The sequence below is a fragment of the Tinamus guttatus genome, unplaced genomic scaffold, assembly GCF_059628265.1.
Source record: "Tinamus guttatus ecotype Peru unplaced genomic scaffold, ASM5962826v1 Tinamus_guttatus_pri_ptg000060l, whole genome shotgun sequence".
Taxonomy (NCBI): domain Eukaryota; kingdom Metazoa; phylum Chordata; class Aves; order Tinamiformes; family Tinamidae; genus Tinamus; species Tinamus guttatus.
The window spans coordinates 9,755,124-9,776,242 of NW_028288594.1; the positions used below are offsets into that span (position 1 = coordinate 9,755,124).

General features: G+C 43.1%; 1 protein-coding gene across 1 annotated transcript in view; it reads right to left on the minus strand.

Moving 5' to 3' along the window:
* The window catches only part of ADCY5 (adenylate cyclase 5), a 203,288-nt gene that overhangs the window by 8,965 nt on the left and 173,204 nt on the right, over positions 1–21,119 (minus strand). Inside the window, exons 9-15 of the mRNA XM_010221202.2 lie at positions 19,249–19,271; positions 14,663–14,807; positions 13,580–13,677; positions 10,753–10,840; positions 4,855–4,971; positions 2,557–2,721; positions 452–627 (exon numbers count right to left, since the gene is read on the minus strand). Of these exons, the coding sequence (XP_010219504.2) occupies positions 452–627; positions 2,557–2,721; positions 4,855–4,971; positions 10,753–10,840; positions 13,580–13,677; positions 14,663–14,807; positions 19,249–19,271 (812 nt within the window). The remainder of the gene's footprint in view (positions 1–451; positions 628–2,556; positions 2,722–4,854; positions 4,972–10,752; positions 10,841–13,579; positions 13,678–14,662; positions 14,808–19,248; positions 19,272–21,119) is intronic.

The window sequence follows — 21,119 nt, forward strand, 5'->3', positions numbered from 1 at the left end:
CTACCAAATCTTTTCATCTTCCCTAGTACTGTATGCTGTCTAGATCCCTGACTGTTCTTTGTTGCTCTGGTCTTCATTACCTTGAAGCACTTCGCCCAGAACTGGAGAACATGCTCCACAACAGGCTTCCCATTGCTCAGTAGAGCGAATGGTCTACTTGACATGTCTCACACGCAAATCTCCTTGTTATACACACTAGCATCATGTTCACCTTTCACAACACTATGATTTTGTTGACTCACACTCAGAAATGTTGTTGCCTACAAGGGGAACTCACCAAAACAAGTAGTCAGCAAAAGAATGCACCTGCTAGTGAGATGTGAAACCTGTGGAGGAGAGAGTGCATCTCCATTGCTTACAGCTTGGCTTTGGAGTTCCCATCCACCTTACCACCCTGAAATTACTCAGTGAGAGAAGTTAGGTGAAGATATCAGAAGCGAAAGGCACTTACTAGGTGTTAGCTGTAACCAGGAGATCTGCATTGTCAAAAAGGTTGACCCCTGGCACTTCCACAATGAGAACATATATAAATTCAATGATTAACATAAGGATCAGTTTTCCAATACAGCTGATTTGAAGGAACACAGAGCAGGCCAGGAGACTCAGTAAGACACTGTAGGTGAAGTACTGTATAAAGACAAAAAGGGAAAAATAAAACAGGAGAGAGGAATGTCAGTTGGATAAATCAAAATTGAAAACAAAAGAAAACAAACAGAAGGATAAAAAAGGGACTGGAAACCATGTGGTTGAACTACCATTTAAACTTGTGGCTATTGTGTTAAAACCAAACTGATGGAGAGAACAAATCTAACCTTCTCCATCAGGCACTGTTGGCTTCACACAGTGAAGTGTGCAAGAGGCAGGGGCTCAGCCGCAGACGTGAGGCTGGGCAGTTGGTGACCCTAGATGTGGCTACCAAATTAGCAGAAAACACCACACAGCTGCCCTGGGACACTTGCTGCTTCAAGGCTGAATCTTGGCCTCAAATTCACGTACCTACAAAATGCACAGGACCTCAACGGTTTTTGCAATCGACACCATCAATCAGGCCTGTTTGATGCAATACACTGAACCCACTGGCAAAATGCAGCCTGGGCACATTTCTGCCATTGCCTGACACCATGATCACGTGTTTTTTATCCCAGAGGAGGAGTGTGGATGTGTGGCAGTGGTGTCCTTTGCTACACCTCAGTGGCTGGGCAGCCTCCGTGACTTTGATTTAGCTGTCACCAGGACAAGACCTTCTGACAATCTGAAGCTGAATGTTTAGCATGCCAGTGATTTCAAATGTGACTGCAGGTTGCAGGTGCCATCGCTGTCTCCTAGGAAAGGTAGCATAGATTTAAAAGCAATGGAGGTGGTATATTATCCATCTCATTGCCTTGCAGTTATTGAATCTGTGGAGTTTTAAACTTCTACTCAGTCAGGATGGAACTAATTATGGCACCTGAGGTAAGCCATCCTCTCAGTTATATGCTCATGTTTGCAGTACATTTATTAATAGTTCATTGCTGATATAATAAATTTGAGAAGAACACTTGTACGCCTTGTTACTTGAATGTTCAGTTTCTAGAAAAGGGGTGGCTGTTGTCTGTGCCGGAGGGGTAGGATCCCCCCATGTCACACACTGTGAGCAATAGGGGCTCCTGTACCAGACCCACCACCTGCCTGTATCCCCCCGGAACTCCTCCCTCCTCAGCCCATTCAGCAGCAGGACAAGTTCAGGGCTGCCACACTGTCCTCGCAGGCAAACCAGCTGCCCCCCAGGGCTCACCCCGTCTCTGCCCAGCGCCCGTACAACCGTGTGATGGGTGCAGAACGCTCTGGGTTCTCCACTGTGCCAGATTTTTCTTCCGAGACTTTCTGCAGAAACACTAAGAGGCCTTGCAGGGTGGAAAGTCACCGTAAGGCTGGCCTCAGAAGCCTCACTGAATATTGAAAATATTCTCATTAGTTTATATGGAAATAGGTTCAGGGCTCCCGTGGGACTACACCTGGATGGCCACAGATCAACTATAAATCTATAACATTGCCACACATCTAAATGATTCGGACATCTATTCTGCCCTCATCCAAGAGGTATTTTCTCCTCCCTTTTCAGTTTCCAGCAGACAACATACCAATGGCTTGAAGTTCTGTGTGGTATTAAACACTTCACAGAGGAAGGGCATCTCTCCTACTATAGAGAGGACCCAACAATTATTCAACCTCATGGTTGAATAACCTCATTCAACCTGAAAGAACTTAAACACTTTTCCAGTTCATCCCTCTTAGAGTCCACATGTAGTAGAGTTAGTGTACAAAGCATTCAGGCATCCTGGTGACTTTGCCCACAGCTCAGAGCTTAAGCACATTTGAAAATCATAACACATTCAAATGTATGAATTCAGTCTCATGACAATAACTTTAGACACACAAGTTTGTGAGTAGCAGCCTGCGTCAGCCCGATAACACTAGTCAGCAGCACTCTGCTCTCCTCTGCAATTGCTAAATTTTATAGCCCTTTCTCAAGGGCCTTATCAAGCTCTGTAATGCAAGTTTTTTTTCAAGCAATACCTCTGGAAAGTTGCAGTTGGGCAAAGGACTGTCACAGAACCCCTGCAAGGCGCCCAGGCTGTAGTTGGAAGTCAGGTTGCTGATAAGGCATAGGTCCACCCGGTCACGGGTGGTGTTGTATTCTGCAGCCATGCAGCTGGCAAGATCCACAGTGCTGCACATGAACTGAGGACAAAGAGAGTGTTAAACTCAAAGGCATTGGCAAGGAGAAGACAACCAAATAATTTATATCATTTTAAAAGCCCCTTGGAAATGGCTATCCACTAAGCAATGTGCAAAATGGAATGACCAGCCTATGTTTTACTGCACATGTAATGGCTATTTTTTTCTCCATGAGTTATCAATTAATAAAATCCAGGCCATGCACTCTAGAAAGTAAGCTCAGTGCTCAACATGCATAATTCAATCTTTGCAGGTTCACAGGTAAGGCAGAGGGCCTGTAGGTATTGCACTACAAATATATCCCATTTTCTGTGAGATCTTCATGGTGTTTTATTTCTACTGACAAGACTTTCTGAATTGTTAACTTGCCTCTGCCATCTAGAAGTTCCTGAAGCTACTGCTGTGGGTTTTCTATAGGAAAGGCTTTTTGTGTCAAGATTCAAGGACTAATTTGTTACATTATTCTGAGGCAGAGGTAGCTCCCCATCCTGATCTCCTCTGTGCAAAGCTCTGCTTGTCCATTTTGCTGATTTTGCATTAAGCAATTCATCATTCCTCAGACCCACATATTACGCAGAAAAATAAGGTTAATTTCTGCTTGGTGCTGGCAGCCTACACTGGCTCTTTGCTGGTGTGTTATCATAGAATCATAGAATCATAGAATGCTTAGGGTTGGAAGGGACCTCTAGAGATCATCTAGTCCAACCCCCCTGCATACGCAGGGGCACCTAGAGCACGTGGCACAGGACTGCGTCCAAGCGGGTTTTGAAGATCTCCAGAGAAGGAGACTCCACAACCTCTCTGGGCAGCCTGTTCCAGTGCTCTGTCACCCTCACTGTTAAAAAATTTTTCCTTAAGTTCCTATGGAATTTTTGGTGTTTCAGTTTCCGGCCATTTCCTCTAGTCCTATCAGTGGCCACCACTGAAAAGAGACCATCACCGTCCTCTGCACTCCCTCCCTTGAGGTATTTATATACACTGATTAGATCCCCTCTCAGCCTTCTCTTCTCCAGGTTGAACAGGCCCAGCTTCCTCAGCCTCTCCTCATAGGGCAGATGTTCCAGGCCCCTGATCATCCTTGTGGCCCTGCGCTGGACTCTCTCCAGCAGCTCCACATCCCTCTTGTACTGTGGAGCCCAGAACTGGACACAATACTCCAGATGCGGCCTCACCAGGGCTGAGTAGAGGGGTTATGGAGGAAGACTGGGAGTCTCAAAGCCCTGGAGTTCAGCGTCTCCCTCTCTGCTAGTCTAACCAAAACATGCTGCTCTTCTCCAGTGCCTCCCACACAAGTATCCCCACAGAACATAAAATCATTCTAAAATCTCTGCATATAGGTAAGTTGAAGTAAGTGGCCTGATTTTTAGGTTTTCAAATTACTTTATGCCAGTGCAAGTCAGTGCCATGTCCGTGCTTCCTCAACCAAGGCCGTCACTGATGTTTTTTGATAACTGATGTGGAGGTTTTGGAGCCATCTCTAGTCCCAGGGCTTTAACTCCAGGACCATCTCTTTTTATTTTTTATTTTTCTCTCAAAAAATAAAATAAATGTTTGCAGAATACAGAATATTCAAGTGGTTACATGCTTCCTTCAAACCATTCATACAAGTGAAAAGAAACAAGAGTCACACGTTCTGTCTGTCTCTGAATCTGAAATGAGCAGCAGGGTTTGGACGTGAAGTAGAATCACCCCAGTCCTTAAAGTGTGATTTAAAGCAGAGCCTTTGCAGTGTCTGCTACACTGGGAGCAAATTCAGGACTGTGTGGAGGGGCAGCACAGCCTGCACAACGGTTAAGTCCCACTCATACCGTGGGGGTTAAATGACACATTGGGCTCGTGCTAGCCCTTCACACTGGGGTGTGTTTTGAGGTTGCTTTATGTATTTACGTGTAGCAGAGGCATTTAAAGCATCAGAAAAGAGTATATTCACAAAAGCAAAATCAGTGTCAGGCATATAACATGTTAGGGATGTAGCTGTCTGGCTCCAATTTCCTTCTGTGCCCAGAGAGCAAAGGGGAACTAACTTTGGATGTTCTAACCACCAGGCAGTGTTATGTTAAGTCCAGTGGTTTTAAGGGAGAGCACCAATACAAAAGCCACACCAAACAGTGGGTCTAAAGGAAATCATGCACTTACCATGTTGACAAAGGCAGATAGAAAAACCAGGATAATGGCAAAGACTCCAACTAAGGTACTATTGGTCCTGGACTGTACAATCTTCTTAGAAAGAGTCTGGAGCGGAGCTGGGAAAAGCTGCATATGGGAGAGGAGGAAAAAAAAAAAAAAGATTAAATAAAATACAGAAAATCGCTGGTTGTCTCAAGGATTACAACTTGCACTTGAGCTGCCTATGGCTTCCCCAGTGTTTATAGGGCTGCTGCCCAGGGGCTAGAGGAGGATGATGAGGGACAGAGACTGTGGGGCACAGGCAGGAACGGGGCTGCAACGTGGCAGCACAGCCCAGCTTCCTTGTCAAACCTCACTACTCCTTCCTAAAGCAATGCTGGCTCCTGAGCTGAGACAGCACGGCTTGCAGGACTGTCCGGGGAAGCAGACCATGAGCCACCTGCAACTGAAATAACCAGGAGCTCCAGCCTCTAAGTTGTTGGATCAAAAATTAAACAGATGAAAGAAAAGATCTCTTGGATGCCTTTTGTCAAGAAAAGGTATCACAGCACTTTCAGATAGCATTTCAGAAACACTCTCTTGAAAGCTCCAGGCCAATCTCACGATCTGTAACACTCCCACAGAGAGGCCTTGGAAATACCAGCTGGCCTTGCCTTGTCCATAGCACTCAGCACCAGCCGCAGAGCACTAAAAATACCCTCTGGTGAGGGCAATGGTCAAGCTTCCCGAAATAGCCTCTCCCAGGGAGCTGTTGGTAGGGAGGGCACCAAGTTCTTGCTCGTGCCGGCGCGGTGCTGCCTTGTAGGTGCCGTGTGGGGCTCTAGGGGGGAGACGCTGCTGGCCACGCAAATGTCTCCCCCCTAGAGCCCCACACGGCACCTGCAAGGCAGCCCCATCGGCAGCAGAACAGCCCCTCTTGGTCCACCCTCCATCACTGGCCCCGGGCAAGTTCAGAGCTGCATCCCCAGGGCATCCTGGAGTCCACTGGGTTCTTCCCCAAGGCCAGCTCTCCCGCATCAGCACCCTGCACGAACATGCAAGCCACCAGAGGGTATTTTTAGAGGCACAAAGAAGCGAGCAGCACAGAGACACGGCGCTGCAATTTAGCTATGACTAATGTTTCTATTAAAAGGTTGCTTTTGCCTTTTATCCTTCGCTCTTGCATCTTCAGAGAGGCAACGGTTTGTCAGAGCCTGGCTTCCCACACAGCAGCCCTGCAACGCAATTAGGAAGCTTTGGGCAGCCGCAACGCTCATTAGCTGGGGACGTTTCCAGAGGGAAAGAGGGGCTGGCACGGCCAGAGATACCCAAGCGCCGACTTCACCTGCTAGCAGCAGACACAGAAAGTCAGCTAAGAATTAGGAGGAAAGGGCACGTTGCTACACGGGAACGGTGGTGGGAGAAGATGGGGAACACTGAAACTCGGCAATCCACTGAACGCTGACACAGTCCTTCAGGCACATGCAGCTGATTTAAAACATAACAAAGCTCCTCTCTTTTTACCAATAAACCTTGCCGATATAGAAACTGACTCTGCTGATAAACCAGAATCAAAATACTTCCTCTCCCAGCTGCTCCAAGACGGACAGCAGCTAAGTGATTCCCAACGCTGCTGGGATGCAGGACAACACCCCTGGGCTTTCCTCCTCCCTGGCCTTTATGGGATTTTTATACTCATGAGTTGTCATCCCGTGTAAGGTCTTCTAAATTGCTACCTGAAGAGTCTGCAGTACAAGATACGGTATCACGGTACCTGCTGGCCCATGGCAAGCAGGTGATGATCTTCATCCCCTAAAGCGTATCATCCTCTGATTTAGTGTGCAGTGACATTAGTGGGAACTGTACATGTCACCCAACAAATATGATACAGTACTAAACCTCCAGTGACCATAGGAATTTGGAGAAAATGTTTGCTGAATACAACCAGAAACAATATGCATTTTTTTTTGTGCTGTCATGACAATCCACAGTCTAAGCGCTGCTCCTGATTTTACTGCATTCGAGGGGAATCGGGCATTCTAATCTAGCAGCTAGGATTCAAGGGACATTGCAGGGGGCTGATTAAATTGGATTTCAATATGCAGCTTCAGTCAGCAGATTTGTGTTTATAAAAGGCTAAATGGGAAAGAAGCAGCCAAATCTGCAAAATACATTTCTGTGAAAAGAAAAGGAGAAATCGCAAAAGGAGGAAATAGGGAATTAGCAGCAGATTTTTATCCTTACAGGATGAGCTGTTATGCAATAGTGTTGTAGGACAGTAATGATTAGCACTTAGTATTTCACTCTTGCAAACACTAAATTAATATCACAGTATCTCCAAAGCACTGTTCTCACTGGCCAAATGGAGAAACTGAGACAGGGCAGGAGTTAGGCCAAGGCGTCATTTAAACTGCTCCAGGAGATAGAGGCTGGGCCTGGAGGAGTGTGACATATCCTGCTGCCATCCCAAGGCTCATGTTAGGGCCTCATGGCCAAGCTCCACAAATGCACATATGGGTCTATCCTCTTGCTGCAATTGCTGGAAAATCAGGCACTTAAATAAGAGCACCTGAGGGTGCTTTGCTGTGGATCCTGGCTCAAGTCCCTATTCCCAAAGATCCCCAAAAATCCTGACTTTGAACCAACCTTGAGGCATCACGCAAAGCTATCAGGAGAGGCACTTCAATTCTAATGAAAACGTGTTTGTAACAAGTACAAGTGTTAGACGGGAGTTAATCCATAATCTCCATTCAATTGCATGACAAGAAGCACACTAAATAAAACAGTGCTTTACAGCAACAGCTGGTCACTGACAGGAGAGTAATATTTCTCCTTTCAATTTTCTTAACATATATTTTGGTCAAAAGAAAACCAGTTGGATACAATTACTGCTGTGTGGTGAAACAAATAAAAGTAGGAGATCTTTAAGTTTTGATTTTTTTCAATTTGTAATACAAGTCTTTGAGTCATTTTGGAGTAAATGAAGATGCCTCTGGAGTAAAAAACATCTCCAGACAACCTGAAGCTGCAAGTCCAGTTAGATAATTTATTTCACAGCATTTTCTTAGTCTATAAAAAAGCACTCCAATTTTCAGAGGGTTTCTTCCCCTTTTCAGAAGACGAAAAAAACGCATAACTGTATGAACTTCTACCCAGCCTTGAGAGACAGAGTAACAGGTAAGCAAACTGGACCTATGCAAAGCTACTGTTTTAAAATCCTGTTCTCTCGTATGGAATAACTTGGATTTGCTCCCCCACTTGTTCCTAGGAACATGCAAAAAGTTGAATTTCACAGAGCAGTGTATACATCAAAAGTTACGGATTTTAGAAGAAACACAAACTTGATAGCAAAACAGATGTCTATCAGTGGAATATTTGAGAAGGCACCCTAATTCCCATGACCTTAGATTTTATTGGGATGGCCCCTCAGTGGGGCCATCCCTCAGTGGCCAAGTCTTCACTGAGCATCAAAGCACAAACTGGGACTCTCTTGTTTGTTACAGCTGAAGAAACTTGGAAAGCCAAGTTGGCTGGGCTGGTAACTCCAGGATCAACTTCTAGTCCGTGGAGAATTTCATACTAGAAGATAATAATGACAGCAAAAGAAAATAAAATGTAATCAAGCTGTCCAGAAAGAGCCTGCTGGCAACTGTCAAAGCCAGAGATGGAGAGGCCAAAAGAGGGATGAAAAATCTCCCATAATAGCTAGAAAGAGTAAGAAAAAAGAGCTAGTAACCATGTGATAACACAGCAAATGGACAAAAGTTATGCCTCTGTTGATCTCCTGGGTGGAACACCTGCCTTCCAACTTTGTATGGAATTATCAGCATGTAAAACACATGCCTTCCCATCCCACATCCGACTGTGAAACAAACAAATTACGTAGTTTCTGATATCCCTGACTCAAATTTCATCTAAAGGATCTGTAAATGTGCCTTCCTTATGCATATGTGCAAAATGTTGGATCCTGCTCCAGAGGCTTCTGCTGTAGGCCGCACCACACAACAATAATATCCCTTTATGGATCCTGCCGTAAGTCAAAGACTGATTTGTAAGCTGCTGGTTTATATACTGCTCTTTCAAAAACCTGAAATGTGGACTGTGGGGTGGAATTTGCTTTTGGGTGACGGGCCCCAATGGACAGACTCCTCTATGGGAGCTCAGAAGTTAAAGGCAAAGAAAGCACAACAGAAGAACCTCCCAGGGCTGAATATTTTTTAAATTAAATGAATCATTAATTCAGACCAGCAACAACATTAAACAAACCAAAACGCCCCAAGCCAAAACCCAAAACTTCGAATGATGAAAAAATATACTAGAAAATGCACTTAATAAAAAAAGAAAACACAAGTGGTGCTGTCATTTTGTGGAAATAATCTAAGCTCATAAAAGCCAACGGGTGGAAACCAGCCGCGCTCTCCGCAGCCTGCCCAGCCGCAGGCGCCCAGCGCGATGCCGCAGAGCCCGGGGCTCCCGCGCCGCGGGCACCGTGCTGGGATCTGCTGCCCCGGCACGGCGGCGGCATCGGGCCCGGCACAACCCTGCGCTGCCTCCCCGCGTCCTGTCGGCCTGTGACCAAGAGCTCTCGCTGTGGTCACCACTTTCATGAGCTGCAGATCGCCGCGCTACATAGGAAGGACACTCAGGAGCACCCTCGTGTGCATCGGGCACACGAAAGGTAACCAGGCACTGCTGGGCAGTGTTTCTCAGCTCAGGGGACCCAAGTCTTCCCATCAGCACTGTTCTCCCTGGCTTGGGTAAGTTCTACTGGCAAGAAGCAAGGAAGACTTAAAGCAAGAAAGGGAAACAAGCAGGGCTGCTGGGGTGCTGCACTTGTGAACTAGGCTCTCTTAAAATGTTCATGAGCTCAAGGGAAGCCCAGAGAGTTATGAGTTTAAACATAACCTGAAGCTTCCTTCACTAGAAACAGTTCATAGCACTTATTAAATGTGAAGGCAAAGCTTAACACTCAGAGCTACTTTCAAAAATCAAAAAGACATGAAAGGTGCAAGTCTGTCAAGAGCACCCGCCTTCAACTGTCGAAAGTGACACAGAGAAGAAAATTAAAGTGAGGCAAATCATCTGCCTGACACAATCAATTACTTGACTATTTCTTCTGCAGGAAACAAAATGCTACTGAGCTATTTTGCTCAAAGCTCTTGAGGAATGGTACTGAGTTTGGGCTAAAGTACCTGAATATGAACATTTTCCAGGTTCAGACATGGTTAGCATGGAAGGATCCCCAAAGCAGCAGATACAATCAACTAGGATCAAAGTCTCAATGAAAATACTTTTGACTGAAAAACATGAACACATCCCCTTTCCCAAGACCACTGACTGCCATTTCACTGCAGAACGCTAAGGATATTTAAAAGGTTTTCAGATTTTTCACTATGTATTTCTTTGCTTATTGGACACCAGTTGGAAAAAAGAACTTACTAAATGCTGAATGCTCTGAACACTCATCTGAGAAAGGCCGATAAAGTTATATATGTTTATGGCTTTTATGTTCCCCCAGGACATTTTTCCTTGATGATATTCTGCTTCTGATTATCTGCCTACCAAAACATGCATATGCAGCAGGGGACAGTACACAGGCTACTCTGCAGGAAGTTTACAGGGAGGAAACGAATGGTCAGTGTTTTGTTCCGCATTGGGAAACGTGTTCTTATATCAATATGAGAGTGCCTGCAGGGGACTTAATAGACATGCAGATCTGCAGAGCGATTACTTCTTGCTGTGCTAAAGAGATGCCAACCCCAACATCTGCTTGCAGTTCATTCTGCCTTATCAAAAGCTTTTCTCTGTAACCCTTATCACATAGTGCAGAAAGGACGGCTAACAAAACATGCTCTGTTAGCTTAAGAAACAGATTACTGATCCAGGCAGCTTAGGCAAAAGGCTCTACAAAGAAAAAACATTGCTCACCTTTACACAGGAATAAATGACCGAAACAAACACCACTGTGGTCAGGATCAGGAAACAGGTCAGGTAAAAACCCAGCATGAACGTAGAGCTGAAATCAAGCAGATTTTGGTTTTAATGAACACCATATAGATTGGCTACGATTCTACTCTTGAGTGCATGGCATGGGCCCAAGCTATGACACATTGCACAGGCTCTCCAAATAGGAGACATGAGGGGCCAGGAATACCAACAGACACCCTGTCCTGTTAGCGATTACTCCTGCAGGCTGCTGAGCATTGAGCAGTGCATGTAGTAGGCATGAGGGTGACGGGACTTGCTGATTTTGAAGGTCTTTTCCAACCATAACGATTCTGTGATTCTATCTTGTGTAGCAATCACCTCCATCAGAGTGTTTGCAAAGGCACAGAACAAGTTGTTGCGGTGGGTCAGCCCCCAAGCTGGCTGTGGATAAGAGACCCCTGGGAAGGAAACCTGCAAACCCTCTCCTTGGCCTTTCAGTAGTACCTCTGGAAGAGTTGGGAAACCGTGCACTTTTTATGGGGAAACATATAGAGACAGAGCCCCAAGGGGTTAACTAAGCAGCTTTCCTATGTAGAGAATATGTCTGTCTCTTGAACAGAATGGGAGACACCATGACAAGAGGGTAGTTAGGAGAAACAGCTTTAGCCTGGTCAGTTTGAGAGGTTCCTCCTTTTTCTCTGTTCCTTCCACTTTTGAAGTACAAACAAGACCTGAGGCCAACATTGTACTCTTGTACTCTGCATTTTGATGTGTTTTGATCATTAAGATATTCAACAACAATTTGCCAATGATTGGTCTCAGTGTGAAAGGACAGGCCCCCTCCCAGGAGTTTGCTTTGTTCATAATTTAAATGAAGCGTTCTTGCAACGTGACATTAAGGCTAACCACGCCAAAGCCAGCTGGTCTCTGTGTTCTTTCATGGCTACAAAGATAATTGTACTTGCTAATTCCCTGCCTGAGTCTTTGTGAAATTCATTAAAGCTATTCCTCTTTATCATCACAAATTATCACTGCCATTTTGTGTCAAGTTTCAGATTCAAATTCCATATTGTGTCTTTCATGAAGCCCTGCTGCTTAATTGCTATCCGTAGTAAAATACTAAACAATGCAATTGAAATAAAAAGGAGAACAGCCAAAAGGTGGAAAATACATCTGACCTGCAGATAAGATGTTAAACTGTATTTACTCTTCAACCAAATTATCTTTCAGCTAGCCAAGCTGCCTAAGGATGTTGAAGAACTTGCAAAAAACAAACAAAATAACCACAAAACCTACCACTCCACCTGCCATGTGGAAGCAGACTGACCAGCATGACATTTACACCACACTGTCAAAAGGCATTGGCTCTTGTGCGATGCAGAAGAGCCAGCCATATGGTTGTCACAGATCAGAAACTGTTAAATTGTTATTCTGGATGTTAAACTGGGTTTTACAGAGATAACTTGGCAGCTGCTTAGGGAGGTTGATGAGCGACACAAAGGCTGTTAGGGGCCTCTTCAAGTGTGAATTCAAAGCAGGGACATCCACTTGCAAAATCCAAAGTGTTTGATTTAGCAGATCCTTGCTAAATGAGGGCAAACTTTTCAAGAATACTTTTGGTCATTATTGCATTAAGTGCCAGGTTTGATCTGATTTCATTTTTGAGCTTCTTTCAGTTTCATTTCTTCTTTCCCTAAATGGACCCATCTGTTTATACAGCACATTTCTATTGGTGCTATTTTCCTGTGTGACCAGAGTGATTGCTCTCTTGCTTGGGAGAGTGTGTGACCTCAAACATTAACAACAGTTCTATGACTTTCTGAATGCCTGATCTGAATGGTACAAACCAGTATCTCCTCTGAAAATAACTGTGGTGTGAAGAGAAATAGAAATCAGTTGTAATGACAAATTAGAGTATCAGGACTCTCCAAACAATTTTTCATTTTCTTGTAATGAAGGTGAACATTTTTTTAGAGATTCTGTGATTTTGTTCTTTAAATTAAAAAATATTAACTCCAAATTTATGTCCAGCACGGTGGTATACAGTGAAGGAGATATCCTTGCTCCTAAACCAGAGCACTGGAAAATATTAGCTTGCTTTAATTTGGAGGATTTTTTACAAGAATTCTTTGAGAATGAATACCACATCTGCAGAGTTTATTGACAGAAAAAACCCAGTGAACTACAATGTGATTTTCACATAAAGAACTACGCTGCAGCGGTCCAAAGGCCCTGTGTTCCACATCCCTGAGAAGCTTAAGTCCTCTCTGGTGCCTGTCTTGCCTGGGGAAGAAATGATCGTAGCCTTCTAACCGAGTATGAGTTGTCCACAACTTGGGCATGTGTAGCTCAACTGCCTCTGAACTTTTTTTTCTTGCACTGGTATTCTGATTCTAGCCGAATAAATAGGTAAGAAGTTAAACTTCATCCATAAAGCAGAGACCACACTGGCCTATTGCGTTTATATTAGGGGAGAGTCCAACTTTATGTTGTGAATGTATACTGGGCACTCATAGGCAATGTTTCCAGCTCAGCGATATCTGTCTTCAATGGGCTTATAAAAATATTACAGTAGTTTCCTAAAATGGAGGTAAATTTTAAGAGAAAACATGCTGGCAAAACAGAAATCCATACATGCTGGTGAGAAGGTTAATTCTGCTCTAGAAATGAGTGAAAACAGTAAGCAACATGCATCACTTGAGCATGAATTATTTAAGGATTTTTCCCTTCCCCTTGGTGCTCTGAAATCTCAAGAAAAAAACAAAGAGAAGTAGGGCAGAGTACAGGAGGGGAGCAGACGGGAACGAAGGGATGAAAAGATACTCACTGTGGCATGATTATGATTTGAACAAAGCAGATGAAGAGGAAGACTAGGGAGGCACAAGCCACGTAGGCTCCGAACCTGTCATCCACCTGCTTGGAGTACTGCAAGAAAGTGAACAGAGTTGCATTAGCATGGGAAACACAGCCAGGCACTTTCTGCCTACAAAAACTTCTTACTCAGATTCTTTTTATGTCCTTGGAAAGCACCATTCATAGGAAACATCTAAAATTGCAAACTCCCTTTCTTCCTGGGCAAAGGCCAGGCAAGAAACCCATGCAGGGAGATGAAAAGGAGATTCATCCTCTGTTCCTTACATGAGAGTGACAGAATCTGGTTAATTGACACCAGAATTCTAGGTCACCACTGGCAGATATTCACTTCTTCCATGGGAAGTTTCCTCCAACAGGAATCAGTGCTGCTAATGAGAAAACCTCTGTTTTTGTGCAGACGACTTGGCTGGTCCTAATGATAGTGTGAGGACACAGCAGTTTTCACACAGCCATTCATTCCAACTACTTATCAACATATCAGTCACAAGGGAGCGGCATGCGATTCCCAAGATGCTTTATTTAGCTTGAAGCACAGTGCTCATTACAGATGGGCTCACTGTTTGAACCATGAAATAAAAGATGCTCAGAACAGGTGAACTGCTACTTTCCCTAACAGTTTTTGGCTATAAAATTAAGGGGAAGTAACCGAGGAAAATTACATGCTTGTGCTTTTATTGAAACCAACACTGATTCATTGAGTAGCTGTAAATGCTGCAAAAGTCTGCTTTTTCAATAGGTTATAATTCTTCTGATTGTGAGAGCATTTCTAAATAATATGATAAAACAATTAGCTCAACTGTAATTAATATTAGATACTTAACAAAAGCTTTTCCCTTTAAAAAAAAAAGTGTTTAAAATGAAGACAGCTCAAGTATCCTGAGGATCAACGTCACAGATTTTTTCTAAGCACACAACCCTACTCCCAACATCTGAAACCTAACTTTCCTTTAGAAATAAAAGCTTCAGCTTATGCAGGAAAATTAGACCTCACAAGAAGCCCGACTGACCTGCTGCAATGATTTTTTGACCACATTACCTTTTTCTCCAAGTCAGGCTCCCTGAATGTTAAGAGGAACTTGCGCACGTGCTCAGAGCGTAACCGGTCAATGCTTCTGGCATCGATGGCACGGCCCAGAAACTCATCGACTTCATCTTCAGGGTTCATGCTTTCCTGTGTATTCCTGAGATGTCAGGAAAAGGGAAAAAAAGAACACATGACAATTATCCCCTTTACCAGATGTTACCATTTCACTGCATAACAAGGTTACTGGCCCTTCACATGTGACAACTTCTAACTAGAAAACAGATTGTGAACAGAGAGGAACATGGTATAAGTTTCAGAGTACATTGCCAGTCCTGAGTCCACCAGTAAAAAGATTTGATTTACTTGCTTGTTTTCTGCACTGCATGCATCATGGAGCTGTTTTCTTTCCATGAAGTCTCTTTACGGTGCTTCATTCCCTAAAAGCAGTCAACAGTTGCCCTCCACCTGCATTGTTGTTCTTGCATTTCAATACTCTTGTATCCATTATTGCCTGAACTGGCAAAACGATTCATGAAAACTGCACATTCCCTGTGTCCTGATATAATTTCTGTAAATACTGCTGTAAAAACTTATGAACTTGAACAATTCTCCACTTTTGAGGATTTATATTGATTATAGAAACAAATGTGGGGGAAAAATGAGGCTTGATTCCTCTCCCTCTCGCACAGTCATTTACAAGTGTAGGAAGGATGAAGCAAGAAGATTTTTTTTCTGTTCACTTATACAAGATAATTACTTAACACACTGGAGCTAGGAAAAGAAGTAGCAAAAGCAAAGACACTATGAAATGAGATTCTACTTTCTAAAAATGTGGAATGCGATTTTTCAATTGTCAATAACCTCCGGCAGTGCTAGTGTGCTTCCAATGCTCTGTTACAGCTTCTGAAAAATGGGGCTCATTTTCAAAAATGCTTGAAAAAATAACACTGAAACTCAAATTGCCCTGAGGCATCCTGTGCTACCAGGAAATCTGAAGGGCCTACCCCTCCTGCCCACAAAAGCTCTAGTTACTTTTTCAATGTAACAGTATTTTAATGATTTGATGTTGTCACTTTAACGGTCTGCCTTCAACTTAGCTATAGGGAGAAATGAAAAGCTAATACTGAGGTGCTGTTTTCCGTGCTCTGCTTGCATGACTGCCAAGGACATAGAGCTTGTGCTGGGGCGTATTCCAGTGGATAACTATTTCCATGCACAAATCCCATGATGGCAGAGCAGCTTATAGGTCATGTTACGTGACCTTCACCTTAGGCACTCTTTAAAAAAAGGAGCCTAAAGACTGACGAGCAAAATGAAAAGCTACCCAGCTACATCCCCTTGGTTTTACTTGTGCAGCGTAACGACACACAAGCACAAACACTGCATGTAGCTAGCAGGCATCTACACGTATGATTAAGCTGCAAGCCAAGACTGCTCAAAACAGCTTCCCAAATAAAAAGGGACTATATTCTAAAAGTTAAAGACCTCCTTTCAAATGAAAGGCTCTCCAAAATCTTTTCGCAATACCATACCCCATTTTTTGAAGCAGTCAGTGCCCACAGCTCTACTGTGTGCCTCCCTGACCAAAAGAAAAATGAAGCAGGTCTGTCATGTTTCCAGGCCACCTCCCCTCGCCCCGCCAGGAAGTGGAATTAGTCTGTGGCTCAAGCAGACATCGTCTACAGCTATTGAGTGACAGTGTGGCAAATGCAAATCGATTTTGTCCCAATGTCTTATTGGTCTATTAGCAAATTTTAGTAATTCAGGAGGGTTGGGGGGAAAAGGAGTTGCTTTTAGTTTTGGACTCTGAGGCTATTTAATTCCACTTATTGTGGAATATAGTCACAGTCATAGTCATATATTCCACTTTGAAACTAAACATAGTTTTGTCCCTCAAAGGAAAGGGCATTCAATTTACTTCTAGATGCTTTTTGTTTAAGCACATCTGCTTAAACATTCAAAAAGATGCTACGTGTTTCCCCTCAGTCCTCACAGTTCTGTCCCTGGGACTCTCAAAAATGAACAAGCAAACACTTAGGCTTCATCTTTAGAGAAAACCTTCCAAGATCCCCCTAGTTATTTACACATTCGGGTCACTCACATTTAGTCGTTTCATGCCACATAGGAGAGATACAATATATTTTCCCCGAGAGCCCAGAAAGAGCTGGCTCAGCATTTTAGCAAACCTCTGCTAAATTTAAAATTCCAGTGAAAAAGTGTCACTCAGGAAGACATGAAGAGAAGCAAAAAACCCTGCTTAAGTTTTTGGCCTCAGTGGTCTTTAGTTTTGTAATAGGTTATTATAGCACTAAGGATATTTCTAATGCTTCATCGCCCTGTGGGTCTGTGGCTTAGGGTAACTAGGGTTAGGGTGCTCAGGTAACTTTGGCAGCTCGGTACTCTGCCAGCTCTACCTGAGCTCATTGGTGTGCAGCAAATTTGGGTAATCTGCAAATCCAGAAAGACTTTGACTGGAAAGACAATGATTTCCAGCACTGATGTGTCCTAGAGGCGGCACCTAAAAGTAAGAGCTGAGGGCCTGGAGGGGCTAACGAAAAACACCCGTGGAAATGCTTATGGGCATCATAGTAGTGGGATTTCAAGCTTACACAAAACTTTCAGGAACATTTTTATTAATTTAGAGTTTTCTCTAAATGCAGCCAGCAGAAAAAGGTTGCGAGGGACAGGAAGAGCCCAAATGGAGCTTGCAGCTACGTCTGTGCTCTGCCTGCAAGCGCAAAGCCTGGCAATTCCCCCAGCGATGCTGGCTGTGGAGAACCCAAGAGCTGCCTGCTGATTTAGTTACCTTCTGCACATGAAGGGTGCCAGGATTACATAAAGGCCATAATTTTAAATGCTTCATGCTAGATTCAAGAGCTAAATGTGCATTTAGATCTAGCATTTAAATGTGGATGCTGGCATGCCTTTTCCAGAGATGTGATGCCTACATCTCCTTCTGCTGTCGGCAAAAACACGCTCAGCGTTTCTGCGTGCAAGGGTACTGGACTGCGCACTTGACCTGGTTTTGATATCTTATTTTAAACAACACATTTCCTGTTAGGGGATCTTTTTGGACAAAGTTTTGCAGAAATGCAAAAACTCTGTAACCTGCATCACACAAAGCAGCTGGGCCAAATCAGCACAGGTAAATATACCGTTATCCTCGCCAGCATGAAGGCATTGGCTGTAACCATTGATGCAACCTCTTCAAACTACAGGATGCAGCTGAGCTGTTACAGTCCTTCAGGCAATGGTGGAGGTGCTTCAATGTTTCCTCACTCCTAGGTGACTCTCTGGTAGGCTGAGGAAACTGAATTATGTTCTCTTGCATGAACTACAGGGAAATATCCTTTTTCATGAGGGATGCTTCACTTTTCTATGTTCTTAAGGATTATTCTGTTGTAACATGTTGGTTCTTTTTTGCCCAAAGTATATCTAAAATCAACACAGTTCACAGCAGCCACGGGCACAAGAAAACCCAGCGAGTCTCCTGAGACACATTGTACTGCCGGCAGAACATGCAACTTAAATGTTGTGGCACCTGAGTTTGCAGTGAAGGGCAAGGGAAGGAGAGGAGGATTCCTCATGCTTTCTGCTAGCTCTGTCATACTCCGACTCATCACACTGGTTGATTTTGGAGAGCTGTTCTTACTTCTCAGGCCTCATGGTATGAATTTTCCCAAAGATGGATTTTTAGGGTGCTCAAGAGCATTTCTGTGCCCTCGCTCGCAGAGGTCCCCCAAGTCCTGGCCAGCAGCCGGGGACGCTGGCAGGAGCCATCGCACCTCCCCATCAGCCTCCTCTACGTTCACCTAGCCCACCCTGAGCGAGGTTACAACTAACAGCATCCTCTGGGACCGAATAAGAAACTATTGCAGACACCTTCAACACTGCAAATGCTTTCGCTATGCTCAGATGCCAAAGTTAAAAATAAGCATGGTTGGATTTTTTTTCCCTGCAAAAGCAATTTTTCAACACCATTTTTACTAAACTCTTACTTTTACCATTTTTTAATGCTATACATGAAAAATACGGGGAAAATGATTTCATGTGCCTATATTTTAGAGCATGAAAGTATGAATTTTCTTTTTAAAATGAACAACAGTTTTAGAGTCTATTTACGTAAATATATATGTATTTATACATAATATTACTTTCTATTTTATTATACTTTATTATTATACGCTATATTTATTTATATATTATTTTCCATTTTATATGTGTAAACAAAGCTCAGAAACTATATACATATATACATATATATGTATGTATACATATATATACACACACACACACATACACATGTACACATTTCTTATCAGAAAAGCTCAACACTGTAAAACATCCTTCACAGGTAGATTTTGTTCTCAGGACCAAGAGCCACCCAAACAAATAAATGTTTTCAGGGCAGTGGCAATCCTCAATGCACACCAGTCAATACAGCACCCTCAGACTGGCTTTTCCTCCAGGAGAAAACCCTGGGCATTCCAAGCACTATTCTTGTCTGTTGCGCATTATTTTTTTATGGTATTTGTTTTAATAAGAGAGAAACAAAATATGGAAACATAATGATGTATTAAAGAAGTAAATTTGCTTACTTGTCCTTGGGGTCCTCAAAACCCTGAAAGAAAGGAAAAGGACACAACAGTTAGGAAACAGGCTGACCTTGAAAACACCAGGTATTTTGAAGAACAGCATTTCAGAGAGGAGTTTTCAGTGTGTTCATTTATTAGGTGTTGACGGGGAACTTTACCAACCCGAGGCAATATTTTGTGCTGCTGTGTCATCAGGCAGACAGACCATTTTTTTTATAAAAATACATATCCTCAGATACAAAATTCTGGAAGTGAAGATAAGAGAAATGCATCAGTTGATTGTTACCATGCATTATTTGAGGTGTCTTTTCCTATATTTTATTTATTTATGCTTTTTAACCAAAAGGGTCACCATCACAAATGCTATAATGGAAATTATGCTGATATTATACTGACACTGTATTTTTCTTCAGACAAAATTTAGACTGATAACATACAACAACTGTTGCATTCAACCAAGTTCCACCTCTAAATTTAGCTTGATGAAGGAAGCTGCATGCAGTTTTCATAGGAATTTTAAGGAGTACCCTTCCTTCTCCCCTCACTGTATGCATACCCAAAGTGTGTTTTCTTGAATAAGAATGCACAAATTATTTATAATTTTTGCAATAGCTGAAATGTAAGTCAGGACAACCTGAACTGAGTAACATCAGTATACAATTTAGGTCCCCCATGCTTTAAGAGTAGCCAGAAGGTCTTACAGAAAAATGTGTACAGATAGATATCTTTAAATAGTTAGTATTAGCATTCGTAATAGATCTAACAGCATGAAAACAGACATTTTACATGGGGTAGGCCAGTATCTGCCCTCTGAAATCCTGACAAAAATTTAACTGCTCACAGAAAAATGGTGCTCACATATTTGACAGGCAGGGTCAAATACACAAGCACAGCTTTTCTCTTCAGCTCCAAAGAACACAAGATACATAGCTGGGAGACACGACAAATTCCTTCTGTTTTCCTCCCAGGAACCTCAGGCCAAAAATGCTTCGAGCACATGAAGACACTCCAGCTGCGGGAACTGCAGCCAGTACCAGGCTGGGGGAATAAACTGAGACCCTTCCTTGATGTGTCTGAATTGCAAGTAGCAACCTGCTGACAAAGGTCTTCCCATAGCTGTCTTGTGTGACACCAAGAACAGGGACCAGGTATTACCTGAGAACAGATTTTCACCTTGCAGGTGGCTAATAAAATAGTGACTCTGCGAGAGGCATAATGGGGTCAACAGCCAAGACTGTGCCTCACTGAGCGAGAAATTTCCATTTTTATGCACTCAGTTTCAGACTAAAACTTACATTTCAAAGTAGAAATTGCAACTTCAAACTATCAGAAATTCAGATAACGTAAGTTTCTTGGTGCCATGTACTAACTACCAGCAGACTGATGTTCAGTGGAAAGAAGGAAATAGTAACGTTGGTTCAAAGTTAGCATGTCCAGTTATCCAAGCCAAACAAAATATTGGCTTTTGATTCCACATTAAACAGTGTTGAAGGGATCATTCAGCTTTTTGTTGTGTGGAGTTATTTTTTGCTTAATCATTTTACAGTTGTCAGGAATATCTGATTTATTTATTTATCCTCTAAGCAATGTTAAAACATAATGCCAAAAAAGAAGGCTCACTGATTAATCATGGAGAAAAAATGCTCACTAATTTGTCTGGTGTCAGTGCCAGTTAGTCTGGGGAAAAAAAAAAAAATAGCTGAATAGCTACCAGCCAGCAACTAAGGGGAAGGGACCAATGTGAAAACAGACTGTACTTACTTATTAGACAGACATCAAGTTCACATTTTCAAGCTTATCAACATGGGAACTGGATGACTAACTCTATTTGGAAGGTCCCCCAAAATATTCTGATCTTCATGGACAACTGCACA